Source organism: Podarcis muralis, chromosome 5 (assembly GCF_964188315.1).
Source record: "Podarcis muralis chromosome 5, rPodMur119.hap1.1, whole genome shotgun sequence".
Lineage (NCBI taxonomy): Eukaryota > Metazoa > Chordata > Lepidosauria > Squamata > Lacertidae > Podarcis > Podarcis muralis.
Genome location: NC_135659.1, coordinates 74,050,695 through 74,078,108, shown reverse-complemented (window position 1 = coordinate 74,078,108; position 27,414 = coordinate 74,050,695). Strand labels below are relative to the sequence as shown.

Sequence of the window (27,414 nt, the reverse complement as noted above, 5' to 3'; positions counted from 1 at the left end):
AAGGCCCACTGAAAACTGTAGGACTTGCTTCTGAGTAAACATGTGTAAGATCAAGCTGTACCAGAGAGCTGATGAAATATCCAGTCTAGAAACTTGTGTTTGATTCTGCTTTCAGTGTGTCTGTTCTGGATGCTAAGGCACTAAGTTTCCATTGAAAAATAAGACAGCTTTTGTGAATGTTCTATAGTTCACTGTGCAAGCATGGAATTTTGGATCAGACTATAAACTGCTTATATGTAGGACCTTATAAAAGGCCATTATTCTTTCCAGGTTTTTGTTGTTATGGTTACAAAGACAGGGAAAATGCGGGCAGAATTCTCATGATAGCTAAGTGCCTTTCTAAGCCTTGAAAGAGGAACCTCCACATACAGAGGCAGTATAAGTATATCTGAATGTCACATGCAGAAACAAACAACAGAGGCTGTGCTCAGTCTGAAAGCATCCAGAGCCATTGGGTTGACTTCAGCTGGAAACAAAACACTGTACTTGGTGGTCCTTGGACAGAGGAAGGCAATTTGTATTTTCTTCCTCTTATTGCCTTGCTTATTTGGAGGGTCACCTAGAAAAGCAGTTTGTTTCCAGCTGAAACCAACTCAGTGCCTCTGGATGCTCATTAAGTGAACTGCTGTAGGTTTTCAGGGTCTGGCTTACTCCCCACTCCCCTCAATCCTTCCTTTCCTTAGCAGAGAGATGGCTAACCTGTGGCCCTCCCAGCTGTTGTCCATCATCCTTGGCCACAGGCTATGCTGACTAGAGCTGATGGGAGCTGAAAATTCAGTGGGTCAGCCTCCCCAGCCCTACTATGGTGTGTATCCAGCATGTTTACTCACAAACTGTCTGAAGAGATGCCTGGCATTGTTAAGGCAGCAGGGACTGAAGGTTTCTTGTTCATTCATTCTATTTTTAACTCTCCCTTTCTCCACGGAGGTCAAGGTGCCTGTGTGGCTTCCCTTAACTCACTGTAATAGCCCTGTGCAGTAGATGTTGACTTGCCCAAGGTCATACTGAATGCTCTGACTTTTTAGAGGCCAGATTTGTATACCTCCCCCCCCTCCCCAATGTTTCATTTCTTAAAATGTATATATGGCTTGACTTGGTTTGTGTTTTTTTGTGGGGGGTTTTTGTTTTTTAAAAAAGAGCGCTCAAAGCAGTTTGCAAAAAGAAGCCAGCAGTAATCTTGTGCCTTGTTGGTAAAACAGGGGTTGCCAAGGGGGCAGCCAGATGTTGCTGGACTATAACTGCCATCCTTCCTAACCACTGGCCTTGCTGGCTGAGGCTGATGGGAGTCTCATCAAGTGAGGAGCACTCTATTGCACTCCCATTCCTGCTGGATGGTTTCCTATAGGTAACTTGCTCACCAATGTGAGAATAAAATGCTGGCCCACATGGGCCTTTGGCCTGATCCAGCAGGGCTTTGGGGTCCAGTGATCTGGAGGGTCACAGGTTCCCTAAAGGTAAAGGGACCCCTGACCATTAGGTCCAGTCGTGGCCGACTCTGGGGTTGCGGCGCTCATCTCGCTTTACTGGCCGAGGGAGCCGGCGTACAGCTTCCGGGTCATGTGGCCAGCATGACTAAGCCGCTTCTGGCGAACCAGAGCAGCGCACAGAAACGCCGTTTACCTTCCCGCTGGAGCGGTACCTATTCATCTACTTGCACTTTGATGTGCTTTCGAACTGCTAGGTTGGCAGGAGCAGGGACCAAACAACGGGAGCTCGTGGGGATTCAAACCGCCGACCTTCAGATAGGCAAGCCCTAGGCTCTGTGGTTTAACCCACAGCGCCACCCGCGTCCCTTCACAGGCTCCCTACTCCTGCCATAAACTCCAGAGATAAACTGCTAGTATAAAAATATTTTAATAATGATAGCCTCAGGCTATCCCAAGGAAGGGGCAGCCACAGGGCATAAAACTGTGCCTGAAATTTAATCCACGCAGAGCTGAGGCCAATTAGACTCACCGGCATTGGGGACAATGAAGCTGGCACCATCCTCCGCCCTTGGTTTTGATGGAAAACAGGGGTGCCAACTTGAATAAAATATGGGGGGCAGATAAGCCCCACCCTGTATGATCAATCACAAAATGTGGTGTACACACACCATTTGAATGGCAATACCCAGTGGCGCTGTGGGTTAAACCACAGAGCCTAGGACTTGCTGATCAGAAGGTCGGTGGTTCAAATCCCCGCGACGGGGTGAGCTCCCACGGAGTTGGCTCCTAGGATGGAAACAAATGGCGTGGGAGCTGCAGCTGGGATGGGGGGAGCCTGCTCTCGGCGCCTGTCCTCGAAGCAACCAAAGATGGAAAGCATCCCTCGGCGAGATCCGGAGCTATTTCAGGGCTGCTTCGGAGCCGCGCGTGGTTCTTCCCTCCGCCTCGATTCTTCCCGCCATCGGCATCTTCGCCGCGCTGCCAGGAAGCGCCCCCTCCCTTCCCTTCCCCGGGGGCGCGCGCACACACCTGTCGTCCATCTGCTCGTCCTTCCCTCCCATCCCCGCCCCCACGGGAAGGAAACCTAGCGGAGCTCGCGCGCGTGTAGCGGGGCGCCGGTGGGTGCCAAGCGCTGAGCCCACCCGGGCGCCACACCTACCGCGGCGGCGGGGGAAGGAGCCTCTCGCGCGGCCCCCACCTCCTTCACGCGCTCTCCAAATCTCCCCCCCCCAACACACACATACTCCTCCCCGCAAAAAAAAGGGGGGGGGGACAGGCATCGCGCGAAAGGGCGCCTTGTGAGCATGTGCGGAATACTAGCTGGAACTGGTTTCGCTGAGGGCGCTCGTGAGCTGCAAGGAGCGGCTGGCTCGTCCTGCGCGCCTCGCCACAGCCGACGAGGCTCCGGGCGGCGCAGCAGCGCCCTCCCCTCTCCTGCCATTGGCAGCCCCGGCCAGGCTTCCTTCCCCCGCCGTCGGGAGCGGCTGGGTGTCTTCCTCCTCCTCCTCCAGGCCGGCCTCCTCGGTCTTCTCAGCCCTTGCGCCGCGCCGCCCGCAGCCCTTGGCCGCCTTCGGGGCCTGCCTCCTCCGGTCTCCGGGCGCGGCCCGGCGAAGGTGGGCGTGGCGAACCCGGGGCTTTCGCAGCCCCCCGACGCTCCTCCCCTTGGAAGTACATAACGGGAGCGGATGGGGCTGGCTGAGTGAGGGAGGAGGGTGAGTGTGCGCGGCCAAAGCTCGCTTGCGCGGCTCGGTTACTTTGTGTCTTTTTCCAGCGCCGGTTCCATCGTCGCCCAGCAGCCGCTGCCCGCGGCCCGGATCTCCGCAGGCCCGCCCCGGCTCTGGTCTCTCGCCCGTCGCCCACTCCTTCTTCGCCCGGGAGCTGCTCGCTGTTGTTGTTGTCGTGTGTTTTTTCTCAATGAACAGGGCGAAACCCGGCTCTGCCCTTCTGCCGTAGTGCGATTCCTTCTCTTCGCTTTCAAGGCGAAAGGAAGAACAGTCTCCTCTTCTCTTTTCTCTCTCTCTCTCTTTCCCTTCTTTCTCCCTTTTTACCCCCCCCCCCCATCTTGTGTCATGGCTTTGTGTCTGGAGCTATTTAAACAATGTGAGTGTACCGAATTGTGTGTGGGCTTTTTTCCATTATGGCATGCAAATCTCGGGAAGGCTTTGCAAGCGGCCGCTCAAGGTTGTGCTTCTTATATATATCCTGTATTGTTTTCAGTTTGTCGGGCTGTCATTTTGAATGCATTCGTTCTGTGCATATATCGCATAATGCTCTAGCTGGTAGACCTTTAAATGCAAAAAAGGAAAAAAAATCATTCCCATTTCCTGTTGTGAGCGAATTGCTTTCGGATACAGAAGTGCTCCGAGTTAAGTGGGCGGGTGCTGAGGGTGGCCTGCTTGGATGTGGGAAAGGCTTGGTTTTTTTCAATGGCTTACCCGCTTCCCTTTTTTCCTGCCTATCCGGTTGCATTTTCAGCTAAATCCTGAGCTTGAGTGGCTTGTATTAATGGGGGGGGGGGGCAGGCGAGGTCGATGGCACATATGCCCGGTTCTCCCCACTGCATGGCTCCTGTGCTTGATCAGAAATTGTTGTCACTTTTGCTGAGATATATTTAGTCTACTCGTGGCATTCCAGATCATGACAGGATATGAAATCACTTTCCTATATTTATGCCATCCCAGACTAAACGTGAGCCATATGCGCATTTGTGTCTGCTTGAGTAATGAAAGGACACAGATTGGGGGTTAATCATCTAGTTTTTCCTTTATAGCACTGCTGTTAGTTGAGCATTTGTGTTATCTTTTTAATATAAAAAAAATGGTACTAAAAGTTCTGATATTTTCCATGTGTGTGACATAAAAATTGTCTGGCCACAAACTGTGCAAACCTGTACAGTTGTGATTGAGATGTATCCTGTCGCAGATTGCTGCTGAAGGCTCCTAGGAAACAGGGTTTTCTTAATGGGTTGGGGGGAAACTGCTGATTTAAGGCTTCTTCACATCACATACTGCCTAAAGCCACACAGTAGTAGGAAAGGTGACATGAAAGGACACCCTCTTTCCCTTGTAGAACTGAAAGAACTTACAAGAAATGAACTCATTAGGGATTTCTTAAGGAGCCCTAAGCAAATATAATGATATATTACAGATATAAAAACCAGTGCCTGATAGAACAAGAAATTCTCCATTGAGATGCCCAGTTATCTGAAAGTGTGATTTTGCTCTTAAGCATGTGGCTCAGGCACTGCAAAATTAGAGAGTACTTTTAAAAAAAGCTTTAAATGATGATAATATGACAGAATTAATGAATGCATGCAGACTAGCAGGTGGATTTATGAGTAAAGTTTTTACAGTCCTAACACACCTTGGAATTCAGTTTCCAAATATGGTTTGCTTATTTTTCCTCTCCTATGTTGAACACATCTTCCACCCTGCCAGATCTTTATTCATTATGAAACAAATTCCTGGGTACATAAAGTGATGCTAAAATTAAACTGCTTGTCCTGTCATCAGTATACAGCTGCATAGAGGGACATAAAAAGGTCTGGAGCCTCTTCTCTCTTTCTCTCCTTAGTGAACTATTTTCTCCCTTTTACTGAAGGGAAACCTGTCCTTGGTTTGCAGTCAGCCCTTTCCATCCCCAGGGCTTGCCTATCTGAACTGGTTCCCAAAAGAAAATAGCCTCTTGACAACGGCAGCAGAAGGTGTTGCAATGACATACTCTGTTTATAGAGGAAAGTATGCCTGGAGTGCTGCTTATTTTGAACTAATGAGTCCTTAATTGGCCAGAATACTTTATTGCTTGGTAATCCCTGGCCTGGCCTTTCTTCATGAGATGCTCACCGGAGGTAGAGAATTGCTAAAGCGACGCTGGGCTTGCAGAATGGTTTTATTGTTGTGTATGAATGCAAAGCAAAGTAATTCAAGGACCTGAGTGTGTTCTTACTGTAAGGAAGCCAGGTGGTGTGCCTGAATAGGCAAATAATCCTTGTGGCATAATTGCCATGTGTAATGGACTGGATGTCCCTTATGTCAGTAGAGGCAATTTCAGAAAGTCCCTTATATCATAAATGTTAAATCTGACAAAAGCTGCAGTCGTTTTTGCCCTGACACCTTATGTGCAAGAGAATACTTGAGGACCAGGAAAAATTAGCAGAAAGAGCATATGTCGCATGAGACTCTTAATTTCAGGGTCATGAGTTTGAGTGCCACATTGGGCAAAAGATTCCTGCATTGCAGGGGGTTGGATTTGGTGACTGTTGTGGTCCCTTCCAGCTTGACAATTCTGTGATTCCATGCTGGGGCCCTCATTTTACCCCTGCTTCTCAAGCCACTTGGGTGTTCGTGCAGCCTCTGTGCACTCTCCGCATCTCTGGAGAGTTGGGTAACCCCTCTGGAGCAAATTTCAGAAGGCAGAAGGGCTGTAAGGAGGAGAGGAAGTCTGCTCACACATGGTTGAATAGTCATCCCTTGTTGAGAATCTGAACACTTGGTAGAAATAGTATAGAAATGGTACAATTGAAGCTAAACTTAAAACTTTGTCAGCCTTGTAAACTGAGTGGAGTCAAGCTAGGTCAGCATTTGAATGGGGGTTAGTAGTTATCTCATTGCTGCTGTACATTGTATTTTATTGCATCATGTGTTGAGATATAATGGGCAGAGTTCGCCAAAGAAGCTCTGTCTGACTTCAGCTTTTGTAGTGGGGCTTTCTGCACTCTCCTACCCTGCAATTGGATTTGAGGGGAGTTGAGAGAACCCTCAGAACAACATGCAGGAGGGAAAGAGGGGGGATAATTTCATGCACAGTCAAAATGGTTTGAAGTGCATGATATTGAATTCCACACTATGTTGGAAACTGCCTGGTGATTCCTAAGCAGTAAAAGGCTGGTTTATATCTTTTGGTAGATAGATACTTTGAGGAGACTGTTGCAGAGTCATAAAGTGATATTGGTGTGTTGTGCCACTCTGCAGGTAGAGTTACTACTTTTGCCTGAAACTAAATTGGTGACATTGAGTGATAGGTTTATCCAAAAGTTCAGGATACTTAAAGCAGTACAGTATTCAAGTTTTACTCAGAGTGGACCCATTGAAATTAATGAACCAACGTCATGTTCATTCATTGAGTCAGTTTTGAGTAAAACTAAGTTCTGGCTGGCATATGTAACACATATTATTTTTAAAAATCTACTCATGGTCTCATGCATTGTATTCCATTCCTCTTCTAAATTTTGGTGTTGGTATTCTTCAGCTGGTGGTGTCCTGCAACTTTTTCTGGCTGAGAGAAATTTGGTAAAGTTGGGGAAGGACACAACAGTGAACTCCTGGGAAAACTGATGCAATGTTGCCCTAACTTGTGTTGTGTGGATAGAGCAGCAATGGGAGGGAAGGCTTTTACGAGAGCCCTTTGCTTATACAGTACTGAAGTCTGTACCCATGTTCATTTTAGCAAATTGTCGTCATGCGGGGCAACAGAGAAGGCAAGAAGGCTTGTTGTAGATTTTCAAAGGCTGGTTCATCTTGCTATGTGAACTGTTTTCTAATGTAGCTTACCAATTCTGTATTAGTTGTTACCCATATAAACATTTGTCTTTTTAAAGCCCATGAACCATTTAAATTGGCTTACAAAATTTAAAATCACAGTGCAATAAAAATGTAACACAGCAATAAAAATACACAAATTACACATTTAAACACGTTTAAAAGGCAGCCGTGTTGGAGATCACAGGTAAAAATGACCGTCACTTTCCAATATGAAAAAATGTCTGTGGCTTTTGCTGGCTGGTAGAGAAACCCATCTGCACTTTGCAAAGCATGGTATTCCACAATACTGGTGCAGCAAATTAATTTTCAATAAATAATTTCTGTCTTTAGCAAATACAGTATTCATTTCTGGTAGGAAATCTTAGCCAGCTTACCCCCTCAAACTAATACAATAAAAAATAATTTCTGTTAGACACTACTTTACCATGTGGCTACATAAAACGCACTGCAGATTTGAGGCATTAATGTTGAAACCAGATTGGAAAAGAGAGCTCCAAATTGTATTCCTAATTCAACTAACAGACAAGATGCAAGAGTTAATGGACTCTCCTTCTCTCTCTCCCCCACCCACACACTTAATTTTTGCTAGAGTGATTACCAACAAGTTTAGTGCAATATACTGTATCTCTTACGTCTGAGCAGAATTTTGTTCAAAAAGGTTCAGAATTACCTGTCCCCCTTCCCCCCCCCCAAAAGCCACACAACCTGTGGCAAATAAGATACAGGCATGACCAGATAAAAACTCCATGGAGCTGGAAAGGGGTCTCTGAACATGCTGTCAGATTACCTTTAAAAACCCTGAAATAAAATATCCATATTGCTATCCTAGTCACATTAGTTACGGACTCTGCAACTATGTTCTTGGTTCTATTGTACTTTGAAAGGGCTTGTTGTAACAGTAAAAGCTACACTGGTTCACTTTACACGAGGGATGGGAAACTTGTGGCTCTCCAAATACTGCTGGACTGTGCTTCTCATCATCTCTGACCATTGACCGTGGGACTGATGAGAGTCAACCAGTGAGAGCTACAGGTTCCTCACCTGTTTCGTGCCAAAAGATGAGAAGGTGAAAAGCATTGTAAAGAGGGGTCTGCTTGATTCCTCGTTTAAAAACTCACTTTATCTCATAAACCCATGGATATCCTTAGGCACACCACCTATTCCATTATGTAGAAATATAAATGCTGGCTTATTTCCCAGGCCCGTTGAAAAATTTGCTTAGAGAGTATGTGAAGTGCTTTGATTACTCTAAAGTGTGGTGGTGGTGTTTGTTTGCATTGAGGCCAGGAGATGGCAGCTCGTTTGATACTGTGGACAATGTTGTAAACTTTTGCTATTACACCTTCAAACATCCCTAAAGCCTAGAAATTTGCTTAAAAAGTTACCAAGACCCTGATTCATGCATAGAAGAGGGTCTGTTTTATATGGTAGCCCAAAGGCAGAGTTGTTTAGTGGTAATGAATCATATCGTAACCCCCCCACACACACACCGTTTTTGTGGCCCTTTGGTGGATATCAGTGGGCATGACTACTATATGTTTAGCCATATCACAGCCAAGCTATATAAGTGACAAGGAAAACCATTTGAGGGTAGTGTCTTTACAGAGCAAATCATGATTTGCAAGGGGCTTGAGATGCGGGTGGCGCTGTGGGTTAAACCTCTGCACCTAGGACTTGCCGATCGCATGGTCGGCGGTTCGAATCCCCGCGGCGGGGTGCGCTCCCGTCATTTGGTCCCAGCGCCTGCCAACCTAGCAGTTCGAAAGCACCCCCGGGTGCAAGTAGATAAATAGGGACCGCTTACCAGCGGGAAGGTAAACGGCGTTCCGTGTGCTGTGCTGGCTTGCCAGATGCAGCTTGTCACGCTGGCCACGTGACCCGGAAGTGTCTGCGGACAGCGCTGGCTCCCGGCCTATAGAGTGAGATGAGTGCACAACCCCAGAGTCTGTCAAGACTGGCCTGTACGGGCAGGGGTACCTTTACCTTTACCTTTACCTGGTTCTCCCAGTCAAAATCATAAGCTTGCGCTGGGCTGATTTTAAATATATATCCCTGCATGTGAAAAGCCATGTGAGGGGGGAATTTAAGATTATATCCCTTCTCCCTCTTGTGTATGTGTTAAGGAGAGAATCCATTTGTACCGAGGAGCACTGATTTATTTATATTCTGCCTTTCATCGTAAGAGCTTGGAGCAAGGCACAATAAGAATTATTACAGATCAAACAAAATATGCAAGCAGGTAAAATAAAATAAATGTGAAATTGCCAAGCCCACCTATAAAAATTCCAAGATGGACATAGCCATTTCCAAAGGCTTGGGTAAACAGCCATGTTTTGAGTCGCCACCTGCTGTCTGATGTGGTACAGCCCAGACACAGGGTTCCCAGCACTGGCTTCTCTGCTTGTGAGAATTCAGCCTGCGGAAAGTCTGTTTATAGGGATTGGTTTGTGGATAAATGGGTGAGGCCTCTGAGTAAACTGCAGTTCCTTGACTCAGTCATGAAAGAAGTTGCAGCTGTCCTCAGTTTGCCAGTGCACCTGTTCCTCTCCTTATACTGTCTTTCACTCCTGCTCAAATACTTCACAATGTGCAAGGACATAAACTACCTGACTGTGTGCACTAGCAGTTTAACTCATTGTCTCGAATGAGAGACTCTAAGCAATCCCATTTTCCCCCATTGGCATGTCTTGCAGCCAAACCTTTGGGCTGAGATTTCACTGCTGTTGTTATGAGGCATTTACAGATGAACCTTTTTTAAAAGGGGGGGGGGGACTTATGTTTGTGCTTATATTCACCAAGCCACTGTTAGTAAAAAAAAGGAAGGCATTCCATGTGGCAGTGACATAATGCTGAATAAATCTTTTAATGACGGTTCACACATTCCTCTCTGCAGAGGCAACATTTTTGAACCAAACTGCAGAAAGACTTCTTCTGGTTGTTGTCCCTCCCACTTCTGTTCTTTATGTCTTCATAGTAGCAGCTTAGCATTTATTTATTTTTATTTTTTTGCTTCCATGGGCTGAAGCAGCATAATTGGATTCAGTGCGGTGCAAATCACTGCAAATATGTGAGCTGAAAGGATGAAGTTTAGACAGTGTGTGGCCTTGTTTCATAAGTCCACATTTGGTCATGAAGATATTTGGTGAATTTGCCTACAAAAGCAATTTCTAAGAAGCAAAAAAGAAAAAAGAAAACCTTGCTGGAATCTTTCTCTGAAAACAGACTTGCTGTCTGGAAAGAGGACGAAGCAAAGATGGTTTTTCAAGGCACAATGATCGGGGTCTCCAACTTCGATTAGCGGCATAAAAACCTTTCTAGCTGGAGTACTGGAGGAGTGGTTTACCTAAAAATTGCGGATTGTGCGGATATTGACACTGCTGCTATGTGGCAGAAAACATTATGTGCCATTAATTTCCGTTTGTTTAAATGTGTTCTTAAACAGTGTTTGTAAATGTGCTGGTTTAACGAGGAGACTGGGAATTTTGCCTGATCCACTAGTCATGCATTTTTAATGAATGATGGGCACTTTGTCTCTGATGAGCAGCATATTAAATCAATCTGCAGTCCTATTTAAATGGGAGTGTAGGGTGTGCAACAGTAGTCTCTCTTGGGGAGGAAGGACAGCAGGTCCTGCAAACTAGAATTGCTTGGGATACAAAGCTGGAGGTGTGTTTTGATTGAGCTAGTAATATTGGGCAGGGCCCTAGTATGAAAGCAGCAGAGAAAATGGGACTAGGAAGCCTTTCAAAAGGCAAAACCAGCCTTGTTGCAAGTAAACTGGTCGTGATGAAAGCCAATAACATGGGGCTAACTATGTTCTGTATTGCTAGATTTGCAACATTTCTTTAAGAAAAAATGGGAAATAAACTTTAAAATAGCAGCACCATTTACAATAATCTTGGGGAAATTTGGATTAAAGGTTCTAGGGTGGTGATGCCAGATTACCCTTTGTTTAAAAGACTAATCCAGACTTCAAATGTATCCTGAAAGGGACAGAATCCCCGTGAAACCATGCAGGGCAGGGCAAATAACCCAACTCCTAACTACTTACTTTAACGCATATGGATCACATTAATATTCCCTGAGGGGGGGAATATGCCAGTGTTGGATGGTTCCAAGGGCAAAAGTAGGCAGAGCAATTGATTTTGAACACTAGCTACTTTCTATCTAAGGAAACATTACCAGAGTTTAAAGACATTTTGCAGTCAGGCAAAACCCTTAAGGAAGGTGCAACTGGAGAGAAACGTGCAAACGTGCACTCTTCTGGGGAGTTATTGCCCTACAGTCTTCTAGTTAGGCCACTCCACTCTCTCTGGGTGATTGACCCCCCAAAATACTAGAATACCGTATTTTTTTGCTCTATAAGACTCACTTTTTCCCTCCTAAAAAGTAAGGGGAAATGTGTGTGCATCTTATGGAGCGAATGCAGGCTGCGCAGCTATCCCAGAAGCCAGAACAGCAAGAGGGATCGCTGCTTTTGCTGCGCAGTGATCCCTCTTGCTGTTCTGGCTTCTGGGATTCAGAATATTTTTTTCTTGTTTTCCTCCTCCAAAAACTAGGTGCGTCTTATGGTCTGGTGCATCTTATAGAGCGAAAAATACGGTATGTAACACCACTGACAATGCAGTCTGAAGAAAGCAACTGTATTAAGTACTCACTACTTTCCCTCAAGGTAAAAAAAAAGTGTGTGTTCTAGCCATGAGTAGGTTTGGTTGCCTGGGATAAGTGCTTCTGAAACTGCCTTGATCTTTCATACTGCAGCTCTGTTTCTTAATTTTTCCATAATGCATGCTAAATAATTCAGTGTCTTTTATCAGGAGGAATAACCTGAGAGAACTTCTGTTCTCCTGCAAGCTAGCTTTCAAGTTTGCCCTCTGATGTGCTGCAGCAATGAAGCAGTAATGGGCTTTGATTTGTGGAGTCTTGCCGTGGTCCGTGCTGTGAAGCAGGAGGAGGAATTGCTGTACCTGTGTCAGTCAAAGTGCCTTGGCCTGCCCTGTTGCCGTTTCTTCATATCAAGCCGTGCATACAAGAACAGTTACACTTATAACCCTGCTGGCACACTCTGGGCTAAGCCTGTCAGTTCCCTTTATGTCACTAGAAAGATAGCAAAAGAAGTCACTCCAGACAGATTGATTTTGGTTGGGGGGAAAGAGGAGTGAACAAGGGACAGAAAGAGAAGACTTTCTCAGCCTGCGCAGGAAAATAAACCCAACAACTTCATACTATATGATGAGTAGATTGCAAAACAAAACTAAAAACAAGGGACAATTTATTTCATGCTTCACATTGTAAAATGAACATACTTCCTAAACATATATGCCTACATTGGTCAAGGTAATGATTAAAATATAATTTACAGCTAAATAGAGCAGGCATAGGTAACTGCACAGTTCTGGGGCCTGATCTGCCCCCCAAGCATATTATTCTTCCCTGACCTAATTTTAATAGCTGCAGAAAGAGAAAAGTATTGAAGTAGACACTGTGCCGGAGAAGGTTTGATGAGCAGAGAGCATGTGATGACTTCCCTTCTCTGGTGGCTGCATATACCAGCTGAGGAGGGGACAGAATTGTTGGCCTGTGTGAGAAAGTGCGAGTTGATCACACCCATCACTGGTATGCAAAAACTACCTGGTATGCAAAAGCTTTGATAATGCAGCCTATATGTCTTTAATATTATAGTTATACCTATTTCTTCATGGCAAAGGGAGGCAACCATGTAGCTTATTTTTGCTTGGAAGTCTATACATTGCAAAAACAGTGCTCCTGCTCCCTGAGCCACAGCATAATGCTCTATGGGAGGAGTCCACACTGGCTCCTCTCCACACCAGCATTTATTGTCTAAAAGCTGTGCTATTGCTGGCATTGGGAAGAGCTTCAGCATGTTTTCCATAAGTGCTTGCACTATCCTGCTGACACAGGAAGGAACAGCACTCCTGCCACTCCCATGCTGTCAAGGTGACTTAGCCCTATCAAACAGCATTGAACTTGACAGAAATGATAGAAAGTTATTGGGCAGGAAAGTGTTTTCTTTATAACAGGGCTGGTGATCTTATGGCCCTCCAGATGTTCTTAGATTCCCATTAGCATGGTCAGGGAGGATAGCAGTTGTAGTTCCAACTACACCTGCGTGGCCAAAGGTTCCCCAGCCTTGCTCTAGAAGATTACTGTTAATAAACACATTTATTTTTAAAGTCATAAATATTCAGAAATGCAGAACTAGATGCATTGCTAGGAAATTTAGAGGTCATTAAATGAATATACTATTCACTCAGGTGGGGTTAGCAGAAGACTCTGGGGTGATGCTGGATGGAGTCTCATAGATCCTAGTGCCCATGTTTGGCCAGTCCCTGGTTCTAGTAGGAAGCCCACAATAAATGCATGATTCATTATATCTTTTATTAAGGACCTTGAAAAGTCAGATTTCTCTTTCTTCTCTTACACACACAAAAGTCAGGCATTAACTCAGTTTGTAGGATATAGCTATAGCTCAGTTGGTTGAGCATAGGACTCACTCTCAGGGTTGTGGATTCAACATTGGCCAAAATATTCCTGAATTGCAGGGGTTGGACTAGATGACCCACATAGTCCCTTTCAACTCGACAATTCTATGACTGTGTGAAAAGGGTCATGGTTTCGGTTTGAGATTTTAAATTTTGGGCTTTAGCTTGTTTTTAATACATTTGGATCTTCTTGTTAGCCAGATTTCCCCCTGATTTGCTATAATGGAAATGTAATAAATATCTGATTCCATGTTTTAAAAACATCATCAGGCACCCTGCTTTTGAGTTTCAAAAGACTAACTAGTATGAATGTAATTGTGGTCACTTCTGTGCCTCGGAAGCACACTCCATTGTCTCTCAAAACAGACAGATGCCAACAACAACGTCATCTGCCAAATGGCAGACAAAGGCATCACTCTTATCTTCTTACCTGGGAGTAAACCCCAGTGAAATCAAGGGAACTTACTATTAGACATGTATAGGATTGTGCTGTAGAAGACTTGTCTACAATGACCACTACTGCTTGTTGCATCAGCAAATACAAACATAGTACAGTAAGCAAGTAGAGTGGACGAGGACCTTTATGGCACTGGATTCTACTTTAGCTGGAAACCTAGACCTGGAACATGGAAATTAATCATTTCATTCATTACTTCCACAGCTAATAGTAGGTATAATGCACTATAGAATGCTTATTGATGCTGCGCCAATATGCTTACTAGAAACTCAAGTGCCGGAAAATATTCCCGATTTGCTAAAAGCCTTTTGTTGCAGCCTCTGCTTACAACCCAAGCATTGTACAGTAGGTGTCACTCTGGTTCTCTTAACTATGAATGGGCTGTAAAAATTGCATACCTTCAAAACAGGCTTTTATACACTGCCCCAGCATTCCACTTTGTGGCAGGTGCCATATTCACAGTGGTGGTATAAATTTCCTCCATTCTGCATGAACAATGTGCTTGAACTTCAAAAGCACTTGTGTCTAGAAACAAGTGGAGCACAGCCTAAGTACTTAGTTTGCTGTAGGTCACAATTAGGCCTGGGCAGTATATCAATATACCGCCCAGGACTGGTGTGAGGAGCAGACCGTGATGTTGGCTTCACTCAGCGGTGTATCGCTGATGAAACGGCCACGTTCCTGTGTCCCTCAGCTAGCAGTGTAACTTCGTCCAGGGGTTGCTGCTAGCAGAGGGACTCGGAAGCGCAGCTGTTTCACCAGCGATATACTGCTGAGTGAAACTGACATTGCGGTCATTGCACATACAGCACAGAGGGAGAAACAAGCTGCAATGGCGTGGTGCCTATACTGCTTGTTCCTCCCTCCACATCTTTAAACTGCTCCGCCGAGGGGCACCCGGTTGCCACTCCCTTCAGCCAAGCATTTAATGGTGCCCCCTGTCCAGTGCTGGCTTGCCCAAGTTGGCAGCGGGGTGGGGGCTCTGTGAAACTGGCAACCCCCGACACCTCAGCAGCATTGCTGAGGTTAACTCTGTGTCCAGGGCAGCTGTCTACCAGCTCCACCTGGTACGCAGGCTAAGACCCTACCTGCCCACGAACTGTCTCGCCAGAGTGGTGCATGCTCTAGTTATCTCACGCTTGGACTACTGCAACGCGCTCTACGTGGGACTACCTTTGAAGGTGACCCGGAAACTGCAATTAATCCAGAATGCGGCAGCTAGACTGGTGACTGGGAGTGGCCGCCAGGACCACATAACACCGGTTCTGAGAGATCTGCATTGGCTCCCAGTACGTTTCCGAGCACGATTCAAAGTGTTGGTGCTGACCTTTAAAGCCCTAAACGGCCTCGGTCCTGTATACCTGAAGGAGCGCCTCCACCCCCATCGTTCAGCCCGGACACTGAGATCCAGCACCGAGGGCCTGGTTCCCTCATTGCGAGAAGTGAGGCTACAGGGAACCAGACAGAGGGCCTTCTCGGTAGTGGCGCCCGCCCTGTGGAACGCCCTCCCATCAGATGTCAAAGAGATAAATAATTACCTGACATTCAGAAGACATCTTAAGGCAGCCCTGTTCAGGGAAGTTTTTAATATGTAACACTGTACTGTTTTTAACACTGATTGGGAGCCGCCCAGAGTGGCTGGGGAAACTCAGCCAGATGGGCGGGGTGTAAATAATAAATTTATTATTATTATTATTGTTATTATTATTTTATTGCATTGGATCGCTGGGGGTGGCGGGAGAGGCTTCTTCTACGCCCCAACTGCACAAAGCCCAATGCTGCTGCGGTGTTGGATTGCTCAGATGCAGAGTGGAAGAAGCCTCCCCACCCCATCCGAGTGATCTGATGCTGCAGATGGGATTGGGGGAGGCTTCTACGCCACAGCTGAGCAAAGCCCAATGCTGCTGAGGCGTCAGGATTCGCTCAGCTGGGGGGGGGAGCCCTCCCGACCCCCAGCTGAGCAGTGGCCTAGGCCAGCTGCATTGGCCCTCCTGCAAGGCACTGAGGTGAAAGGGTTCCAGCTCCGGCGTCAAGAGCTGTGGCAATTTCACCCTGCCTCTAGCTGGATGGGCCAATGGATGTTGTTTCAACATCGCAGAATATTGCCAAACCGCAATGTCTAGCTGGTGATACATCACGGTGTTGAAAATCTAACATTGCCCAGCCCTAGTTACAATATGCTCTGACTGAGATAATGAAGTAGGTTTCAGGTTTGTTTGTGTAGAAGACACCTGTCCAATTTGCCCTAAAATGTGACACATCTAAAAAGTGCTGCACTTGAAACCTTGTCTCTTATTTTCCCACCTGTTCTTTCTGGATATAATGACTTTTCGGGGTCTCATTATTTGCAACAATACAAAATACAGTGGTCAAGCAATGGTGTTGGGAGGGGGTATGGGGGGGGGCTGGGCCCTGGATCTTTTGTACTAGACCCTAGATCTGGTGTCCATCCATCCCCATGTCTCCCCTTTATTTCATATTTGAATTTACTTACAGGGCAGCTTTCCCTCTGAGTCAGCCTAATTTGCACTATACATTTGCATTAGCAAACTTGTATGTAAATGTGTGTCATGGTCCTGCCTCAAGTCCTTTTAAGGCTGTAGGAAGATCCCTGTAGTCAAAATTTAACACCCTGTTTTGATTTATTACTAGCTTGTTTAAAATCCTTATGAAACAAGTGCTTTTTAAAGATTCTAGGTTTCCATAAGGTGCCCTAATGACAGCAGTGAACAAGAATGTAGCAGCTGTGCTTCTGCTTGTCAACCTATTCTCTCAAATACTTTCAAAATTGAGGCTTGCAAATGCCTTACTACTTACTTTTGGAACTACAAAGCACTACAAAGGATTAACCATGGCCTACTTGGCCTATTCAGTTCACTGGGGAATCTGTATGGTTTATGTTGGACTTGGACCAAGACAACTGAGAAAACTGTCCTCTCTTGGGTGGCTTTGAGTAACTGACTGTTATTTGAAAGGACAAGTGACATAAGGCAGGGCTACTTTAGTGGTGGCCCTTCACCTCTGAAATTCCCTCCCAAATGGCATTTGATATTCAGCCACTGCAAAAAATAAATAAGTAAAAGGAGTTGGACTTGTCCAGGCATTCAGATGTTGAAGTAGTATTTGTGGTGAGGTTCTACAGTTTTATCACAGATGTTCATTGTTTTTATTTGAGTATTTTCTTTTGATTATGGTAATTTATTATTGCTGTAAGCTGCCTATGCTCCATTTTAGAGAAAGGGCACAATATAAATCTATCAAATAAATAAAACCTTCCTTGCAGATGATGATAAAATGGAATAAGTTCCCATACACTACCCTGAGTACCTTGAAGGAAAGGCAGGGTATACATGTAATAAAGCAAACTTAAAATACTAAAAGTGTCAAAATTCAAATAGGGGCGAGCTTCAGGATATTGTCAGTCGTGAAAGAATAGTAACTATGTTCTCAAAAGTCTTTTTGTCACTTTATCGTATGACAGGAGTGGGTTGACATGCACTATGTACTTAAAACTACACCTCTTGCACCACCAGTTGCATGACAAAATTTGGTTACAGTCCAAACTTCTGATCTGCTGCACTGGGAGGTGGGTGCTGGATGGTGCGAAGACTAGAAAAGCTGGTGTCAGTCTCCTGACTTGTGTCAGTCTGCTGGCCTGGAGCACTCCGTTCTGCCTACTGAAAGTGCAGCAGAGCACTTGGAAAGCTCTAAAATAGGGTGTTGTGGAAGCAGGGAAGGACTGAACAGACTACAATCCACTGGAGCCATTCCAACTGGCATAATCTGATGGCATCAGGCATGATCACTCTGCCTGTCTTTCCACCTTCTGTCCTAGCAGGTGTAAACAATGAACAAGGCTGCAGTTGCAGTGGTGATTGCTGCTTCATCACACCTTGCCTTTGCCCAGATGGGGTTTGAATTGCTCTGCCAGAAAGCAATAGGACTTAGTTGGAATCGCTTGCTTGTTGCAGCATAATTAATCTGTGATAAATTATCCTGTGTATGCTTTCTTGCTTGGTCTTGGTTTCCAGTACAGCACACAACGTGTGCTAAGAGCTTTCTGAGATAGAACTAACATGGTGAGAAGTGGGTGAGACTACAGTCCATTCTCCCTGATATGCTAGCTTGTGTTTTTTGCATGAGAGTGTTCAAAAGCCTGTGGTGGCATTCTAATTTAAAATCTCATTCTGCATGTGTAGATTAGGTTTTAAACATGTAAGTTATAGTATTATTATTATTTAACTTATATCCCACCCTTCCAAAGAAGTCCAGGGTAGCAAACAATGAGCATTAAAGCAGTGAATGCATCTTAAATGCAGGATCAACCAAGGTCCACCTGGCTCAGGATTTTTGGGAAATCCTAGAAACCACTAGGAGGAGGTCTGCCAAAAATGGGCTACTGCAAATCTTACCTACCCCCTAACCCAGGGGTGTATGAAGGTGGGATCAACACCCCCCTCCCCTTGCAACCTTGAGGCCAGTCAGCTGGAAACAAGGTCAAAACAATCAAGGACTTTTTGAGCATATACATTTCAGCCCATGAATTCATTTTCAGAAGCAAAACGCCATTCCTCCCCCCCCCCCCCGTTTTCTTCATTCTGGCAGCCTATTTGGAGAGCAAAAAACAGTTTTTTAAAAAATGGAAGTCAGAAATCCTTGATGATCTTAACTGCAGATTGCCCAGAGTCCTACCAATAGATGCTGACCCCCCACCTTCTTTCTCACCAGCAGTGAAACAGATTCTGCTGGGACAGAATCCTGAAATTCCCATACTAGCCTTCCTCTGAGGATTACAGGGCGGTAGACAATATAATTAAACGAAAATGCAAACCTTAGCAACAAACAAAAACAGTAACCGCCCTCCCCTACACAGTTTTAAAGGCCATAGATTGGGTAATTAAAGGCCTGAATGGCTGCGTTCCCACCGCACTCCGAAGAGGCGGCCAGGGGGGGGGGACCCTCCGTGGAGTCCCTGAGTGCTTTCCCACCCACTCGTGGGTCGGAAGCGTGAAGCTACTCTCCGGGCTGGGCCCCAACCGCGAGGCGCCTCGAACCCGCGTCTCGCCATCACAGGCCTCGCCCCGGATCCCGCCAGCCCCGGACTCGGAGGGGCTGAGGGGCGGCTTTACAGCAAGGCCGCGAAGCAGCGGCGGCGAGGTAGGCGTTTGTGTCCCGCGGAGAAACGGGGCTTCCCGCCTTGCCAACGCAGGGCTCGCGGCCGGCCCCGGTGCCGCTTCCAGCCAGGCCAGGCCGGGCGAGGAAGAAGCCTCTCCTCCCCGGCGTAGTAGCGCCTCGGCGCCGGCTGAGGGAGGCAGGGCCCGGGCGGGGCGCGTCGGGGAAGCGAGCGTGGAGGCCGGCGGAGGTGAATGGGGGGAGGAAGGGCGCTTGAGAGCAGCGCCTCCCTCTGTCCCTCCTTGGGGTGAGGCGGCGCGTCTGACTCAACAGAGGAGGGCGAAGGAAAGTTTCTCCCCAGCCTCTGGCAGTGCGGTGCCTGCCCTGCCTCTCTTCGCCACCCGTGGGCCGGCGGGCAGCCAGGCAAGGCCACCCTGCCCTCCTCTCCTCTCTCTCTCTCCATGGAAACTTATCGGCCGGGAAGCGCCACTCTGGGCTTCAATCCCACGAGGGTAAGAAGAAGCACGCGGGTTGTGAGAGGAATTTGGGAGTGGGGCCTTTTAAATTCCGCCACCCGGTAGTTGGAAGCCGCCGCTGTAGTTGCATCTGGACTGCTTTGGGCTGCCTTTGTGGGAGGGGAAACGAGGTCGTTTGGGTATGTTGGGGTTTGTTTTCTCTCTCTCATCTATCTCTCTCTCTTACTTTTGATTTTTAATTAGGTTTAATTTTGGTGATCGGCTCCCAAGAGATGTGTATTGATGGGAGCGTATATAATTATAATTAATAAAAACAAACTTCCGGGGTAAACCACAGCAGAGCAATGGCATTTCTTGGTCGCTGCTGTTGTTACTAGGATACCTTTAAACTGTAACCACAGCCCCTATAAGATTGGGGGGGGGGGGGAGAGATCTTATTTTACAATATAGGACTGCCTTTTTTAAAAAGTGAAAACATTTCACAATTGCCAGTTTTGACATGTCATTTTAAGCCTTAAATGATTGCATGTAGAATTCTGTTTTCATTCTTCAGAAACCTGTAAAGTCACTTTCCTAGTTTGCCATTTTCAGGCTTTTAATGTTTTGGAGAGGGTGTGTTTTAATGGTGTCTCTGTGTTGCAATGTAATTACCGGTGAGCTAACCGTGTGTTCTTAATAAGTGTGGTAGCTTAGGAGGAGTGAAAGGAGCTTGACTCCCAAGGGTTGTGACTATGTCAAAAACTGAAAGCAAAAAGTGAAAGCAATCATCTGCTTCATCTCTAGAGTATTAGTAGTGTGTGTGTGCTGGCTGGGGTTGATGGGAGTTGTAGTCTAAAACATCTAAAGGGTACTAGGTTAGCGAAAACTGGGCTAAAATCACACTCCATCCCTCTAGCATACTCCTTCATAATTTCCAGTCTTATGATACTGAGACAATTTAAAGGGAAAGTTGACTCATGCTACTGGTTAGTGATTACCTGCCAAACATACGTTGCATGTACATTATGAGTCAAACTTCAACCTACAGTAGCTCTATATTATTTCAAGAAGATTTTTGTGTTCTTTAATCCTGTGTCCCCATCTTTAAACTAGGTGCTTCAAGCAGTCTTGCCAACTTGGTATTTAGGTACCGGTAACTGTCAGTAGCTGCTTCTGAGTTGTATCCCATCTAAGTTTGCCTTTTACATGAGCTCCCCCCCCCCCCCTTGCAGTTTGTAAATACAGAATTTACTTACATAAATATATAGCTTTTCTTTTGTATAGGTGTCAGTGGAAGGTGGCATTGGCAGGCATTTCAGTTGCATATAACTATGCAGCAGTATTTTACTCATTCCAACACTTTGTGTTTGCTCCTGTGTTCAGTGGGGTGCACTTTCAATTAAGTGTACTTCAGATTGCAGCCCTGTCTTACCTCCTTTGGCATACATGGCACTTGACAGCAAGTCAGAGGACAGGTCCCTGCCCCTGGAGCAAAAAGCAAAAGCAGGAGTGAGCAAGGAAGAATACGTGGCTATTTCAGTTATATTTGTTTAGGTTCCATTACAGGATGCATTACAGAATAGGATGTTATGTGCTTCTTGAATTCATCATGTAGAGCATGGGGATAAAACTCCTTTGAACTCAGTTCATCATGGGTGTTTACTGACCACAGTGCTGTCAGTAGTTAATATACTTTGTATTTAATGCCTACTGAATTTCATGTTATGTCAAATGTGGTTCAAACTGTCTTGTTCTTTATACTGAAGTCATGATTTCTAGTGAAATAACTGCATGCAGTAGTGTCTCATTATTCATTAGCACAAGCTTTGAGGTATATTTTTGAGTCCAAAGACAGAACTGGGCTAGTCCTTTATGACGGCTGAGTTTGCTTTTAAGTAATTTTTGTCAATCTCAGGTATGGAGGCTGCTTTCTTCTGCAGTTTCTATTTCTAGATACACTCCCTTTGATTGAGTGTCTGTGAACAGATCATTAAATAAGGTAAGTGTTTCTGTATTCCTTCAGTTCTTTCTTCCCTCTCATCATTGGATAGGACAAAAAAGTCATAGGCTCATAAAAGGAGCATTAACACTGTACCTTTTGCATTAATTCGCTCCAGCTTTTCTTCTCTTACTTTTATACACTGCCTTAACTGCTCCCCCTTGCACTGTGAAACTTCTGTACTACAGGATGTTGTCTCCAAAGTTTAGGTTGTGATAACTCAAAATAAATTTCCTATGTAGACCAACACTATTCCTAATGGGATTTCTCATACCCATAACACTTTCCTGCAGATACTTTCAGGTATGTTTGATGCTGTTGAAATAAGTCTGCCTTGTAGTCCAGAGCTCTTGAGAACTGAACAAGTGAGAGCCTACAATTATGTGAGCTAAACTTCCAGACAATCTGAAATTAGCATTGTATGAACTTGAATTTTAGCTGCAAAGTATGTCCTTTATAGCCAATACATGAAATGGTTTTTTTTCTTGCCCAACCCTGTGCAGCGCCACTTAATTTTGCAACTGCAAAGTTGCTACTCCACCCTGAGGTCTTAACATCCTAATTACTTGTTGTGAGGTATAGCTTTTGGCTAGAGCTACTAAAACTAAACAGGAGCATAGTCCTGTTTCTGTCTTTTCTCTACTGGATCTTGGGTTCTTGGGGGTGTACTCTCTCATTCAATACACACACTTATTATAAAATAAGATTTGCATGGTGTTTCTCAGCTTTAGAAGACTTTAGCATTTTATCAGAAGCCTTCGTTGGTGACGCTTTTGAGGTGCTGCAGTACTATTGAAGTCTGTTGTGTTGTTGCTTTTAAGGACATTACCATCCCCAAAAACGCTTTGCTCACCTGCATGTGTCCATGGAACACAAGAGTAGTATAAGCAATCTCATCTACTAAAGACAGAGCAAGACAGAGTTTGTGGATTTGAGAAGAGTCTGTGTGGTATAAGTTATGATAGTGCAGCCCATTGGTTCAGTCTGCCTCTTTATTCTGCCTTCCCCAAAACTATTTCAGTAGTATATCTTGGGGATCGTATTCTTGTTGGGTATTTTATTATGGGTTGATTTTTGTTGTGGTTCCCCAGATTCTTAAGCTTAAGAGCTGCATATCAGAATCCGGATTTAGGGGCCTATGCCTGGCTCATCATCAGCTCACCTGAGCAGCACATTCGTCTTCTCCCACTCAGCCCTTCTCCGATCCTGTGGAGCATCCTACTGTTCTACTGCTGTGGCTTTTTCTCTGCCTTGTAGGTCCCAGCCTGTAGCAGTAAAGAGGACACTATGCCAGGCAACTTTTGTGCACAAGAAAATACTACTTTAATTTCTATTCTCATGCTTTGAAATGCTTGGACCTGCTATTTGCTCACTTGGCATAGAACAGTACTGATTAATATATTGGCATTGTTCCCTTCCCTCCTCACCCCAAAACCCCAAGGAAACGAATTTAGGAAGTATGTAGTTTTTAATTTAAAAAAATTCTTTGAAATCAGAATTCAGAGGAAAGGAGGTTGTTTCTTGCTCTCCTAGCCAGGGGATTTCCCCCCACAAAGACTATAGAGATTTCCATGTATTCTGTGTATGTTTTGTGTGTGTGTGTGTGTGTGTGTGTGTGTGTGTACACACACACACACAGAGAGAGAGCTTACAGGAACTAGTAATGTATTTTAAAGCTTTTACCATTTCCATTATGGAACACTGGTTTTGTTTTGCTTTTTAAGATACAGTTGGGCAGATCTAAATATAGCAGGCATTCCTGAAACCCATTAGATTGAGCTCATTAAGTTATTTGTACGTTCTATAATTTGCTTTCCTATTTTTGTCAGTTACAAAGTCTTTGTGTGCCCATAAAGCCTGTTCTACTGCTCTCTAATTGGCCACCTCCTGTTTGACTGATTCATTTCTGTCGGAAACAGTTGCTACAGAAACAGTTAGTGATGTCATGTCACAAACTTGTGGTATCATTGAATGTGTAGAACAGGAGGTGTCTGGTTCTGCATCTAAGCTTTTTCTCATTTTAGACTGGTTTTGCAAAATTGCAGAAATGGTTCAGTGGGTTCAATGGAATTAAATATGGTATCTAGCCAAGTTGCAGTTCTCTTCCCAAACTCTGGAATTTGCGCTGGGTGGAGGCACTTACACACTTTTGGGCTGGGTGGAGGCCTTACACAATTTGGCAAATATTAGATGTCCTCTATTTTTGCGGCCATGCTTACTGAAGGTGGCAGAAACTCAAAAACCTTCAGCTGCTGTTTATTGACTGAAGCTCTGTTAACAAACATTTGTTTGTGCACTGTCTTAAATATCTGTTAGGCTGAGTTCCAGTGGCAGCATTTGATACATGATTGACTTTGGCCTCTGTACAGACTAGTAGCAGACTTGCTAAGCTCTTCCAAGTTTTCATTTTCACTTGTTGAAGAGCGTAGGACACGGTAGAAGCACTTCCGATTCACTTCCTTTCAACAATCCTTGTATAAGTATCTCAGAGTCTGCAGCCGTCATGTTTACTCACATGATGAATTGGACTCTCTGCCAAGACCTGTGTAATGTGATGAGGTCACAGACACTAATGTGATTTGACTTGCTGCATGTCGTAAAGGATGAGCTAGTGTGGTTGTAAAAACTGGCTTATTCATTTTTTCAATCTTGGGTAACGAAGCTAGAAAAGTGAGTTATAGGGAATAATTGGCCTATTAATACCCTTTTATTAGAGAGGTAGAAGGAATTTAAATAAACTGCATCCGTGTTTGTCTTGGGGGTCTGTGACACTGGTGCAGTGCATCAAATCTATACACCTACATGTACCAGATTCTTCAGCCTGTGCTGGTTTTCTTATCCATATAGGTCACAGAAGGGTTGGAAGATGTCATGGATTGTATAACATCCACAGCTGGCTTCCCAGGGTCCCTGCAGGAGTGTCTTGGGAGTTAAAGTCTCTGATATGACCAGGTGTCTTCCTGCACTTCTGGATGTGTGGGGGGAATCTGATGAAGAGCCCAAGAAGCTGACACCAGGACATTCCCCATTTTCTGACCTTGCATCCATTAATCTATTTGCATACCACATATCATAAAAACATCTCATGGCAGCTTACAATAAAATCCATTAAAATACAATAACAGCAAAATAAACTTAACAGCTTTGGTAGGCAGTTCAAAATATAACATAAAAATTATGACAAATGACTGCTGTCAATAGCCAGCAAAGCCTTCAGTAAAGACATATAGTTTCAGCATGCACTGTCAATGCACAGGAAAAAAACCCCTCTTCCTGGTTGCTGCAAGATGAGCTTCCACATAACCATGAAGATCTCAGCAGATGGCCCTAATGACCAGGAAGGTCTGTACAGGAGAAGGCGTTCCTTTGGATTCCTAGTCTCAAATTATTTAGGCCTTTGTAGGTTGATACCAAACCTTAAACCTGGCCCATTAGCAAATTGGAATCAAGTCTTGAGGTTGTGTATGCATAGTTCACTAAGCTGGTAAAAGATGCTTTTATCCACTACAGCCACTTGGACTTTCCAAGTCAAAAATAGTTCCAGGAGCACCCCCAGACTACATACCTACTCATTCAGAACCCTTGCCAGCATTCAACGTCAGGTTATTGACCCTTATCTAGCCCATTGCTGTGCCCAAATACCAATCCACATCCAGACACCGATCCAGAACTTGTATGGCCATGCCTGATTCAGATGGAGAAATCAAGCTGAGTATTATCACTATAATGATGTTGTTGTGCTTCAGATCCTCTAATGACGGCTTCTAGCAGTTTCATATGGACGCTGAACAGCACTGAAGATGATATGGGACTCTGTTTTACTCCATAGCTGAGCCACCAAGGTACAATCATCCAGTGCTACTCTGATACCAACCCTAAAAGTAGGAGCAGAACCACTGTAACACAGTGTTTCCTACTTCCAACCCTCTGAGCAAGTCCAGCATGATACAGTGACTACGTTATCAAAAGCTACTGAGAGCTCAAGCAAAATGCCAGGGTTGCACTACCATGTCCCTGTCAGGGTAACCAATGCTGATTCACTTCCAAAACCAGGTGTGAACTCAGAGTGAAATGAGTCCAGATAACTGGTTTCTTCCAAGTGCTTGGGTTGGGTTGTCACTGCCCTCTCAGTCACTATCTCCCAAAAGGGTGTATCGGCAACTAGACAGTAGCTGTCAAATACCCTGGGTCCAGGGTGTTACTTTACCTCCTCCTTAAGAATAACAGGTATTGTGCCTTAGCAAAGTGATGCATACATCACACCACTCTGTTTCCCCCCTCTCAGCTAGTTTGAACTTGAATTTGGCACATTTTGGCTGGGAACCAACTTCAAAAACATTCTAGCATAGTTGGGGCGCATGCATACATAGGAGCTTAGAGCAATTTTACTTTGATGCTGTCATCACTTTATATTCTTGTTATTCCAGTCTAACATGGAAAACTCCGCATTCCAAATTGTGTGACGTGGGCATATGTTCAAAAGATTATTAAATAATATTGGTTCATATCATTTTCAATAAGATGAAAAGGCGTTGTGAAGACCAAACTACACAAGGCAGTGGGAGATCCACGATCAGATTTCCTCTGTGCTTCCCTCCACAAACACATTTATTGGATTTTCTAAACACAAATTATAAATAGAAAAAAAGAAGTTACAATAACAAACAGTATCCACATAATAGGAAAATTAAGAGATCGTATAATTGCCATTTATCAACAACTTCTCCTGTGGTTTTGAGTTAAAATGCAGCCATGGGGAAGCCCCCATCCCCATTCGATTGAGGCTGTAGTACTGGCAAGGTTTTAAATCTGTCTTCTTGTATTTTCACAATATAAGTTGCCTGCTCCCATGCTAGCATTTGCCTGGGGTGGGGCGAGGAACATGTGCCTTTGCTTCAAGCGGGAGAACAAGATAGATAAGGAAAATGGCACAGGAGAGAAGGGTTTTTTAAAAGCCTGCACCATGTGGTCTTGATCTAATCTGGGGTTCCCAACCTCTTAGCACTTCTCACAAACAAAGATCAGAGGTGAGTCAGGAAGCAAGCCCCAAACAAAAGGAAATCGCTTTTGATGGGCTTCCCTAATAATAACATGAAGAAACTCCTGCTTATTCTTTTTATTTTTAAAAGAATGCTGTTTCTAAAAACCATCCAGAGTGGGAACTGATTAAAAAGCCCTTTACATGAATCATGCCCACCTCTGCCTTCCCACACTATGAAAGAATCCATAGTTCAAGACTCTTCAATTCTAACTTGTATTCCCTTGGATGAGATTGTATTTTTAATTTGTTTGCATTCTCAAAATGAGCAAATGCTATGTAAAATTAGCGGACAAATGGGTTTCATTTTCATTCTCAAGGACCTTGCAATGCTATTTTTCTAGCAAAGCTCTTTGATGTGTTTCTCTTGCATGAAGAACTCTCATAAGTATTATTTCCAGTTGAAGATATTTTGAAAATCTGCTGGATGTCATTCAGTGTGATAGTAGGATTAGTTGCATCTCAAGTAAGTGTACAGTTTTTTCCTATTGCTTGATCCTTAAAAGATAAGATATACCTCTTTCTGCAATTTCAGGCTCTAAATCCATTGGGCAGTTGACTGGCGCTTAGTCGTAAGCACTCTCCATTAGAAATAATACTATCATTTTCAGGCTAGGCATAGATTATCTCCACACTTTTTCTATATTTGGAAACTTTGGGTTGTATCCAGTGTAGTTCTAAATAACTTGTTTCCATTAGTTTTACACTTCTGTAATGGACATTGTGTGTCCACCAGCATTTGCTGTGGTCAGTATGTAAAATGTAGAGGGGAGACATGCACCTCCAAACATGCAGTGGGCATACTGTTGGAGAAAGGGAACAATGATTGTACTGAAGGCTGGACAGAAGCCCACTGAATGCACCAAGCAGCAATATTTCTTTT

General features: G+C 44.7%; 1 protein-coding gene across 7 annotated transcripts in view; it reads left to right on the top strand.

The window, feature by feature from the left end:
* The window catches only part of DLGAP4 (DLG associated protein 4), a 326,608-nt gene that overhangs the window by 271,718 nt on the left and 27,476 nt on the right, over nt 1-27,414 (top strand). Inside the window, exon 1 of one of the 7 annotated variants that reach the window (XM_077929222.1) lies at nt 2,717-3,040. The exons of 3 other annotated variants lie outside the window; for them this stretch is intronic. In XM_077929222.1, the coding sequence (XP_077785348.1) occupies nt 2,732-3,040 (309 nt within the window). In that variant the 5' untranslated portion in view covers nt 2,717-2,731. Of the gene's footprint in view, nt 1-2,716; nt 3,096-3,208; nt 3,528-19,258; nt 19,552-27,414 lie in introns of those variants that run through there. 3 more of the 7 variants (XM_028734926.2, XM_028734927.2, XM_077929223.1) reach the window with 3 other exon arrangements.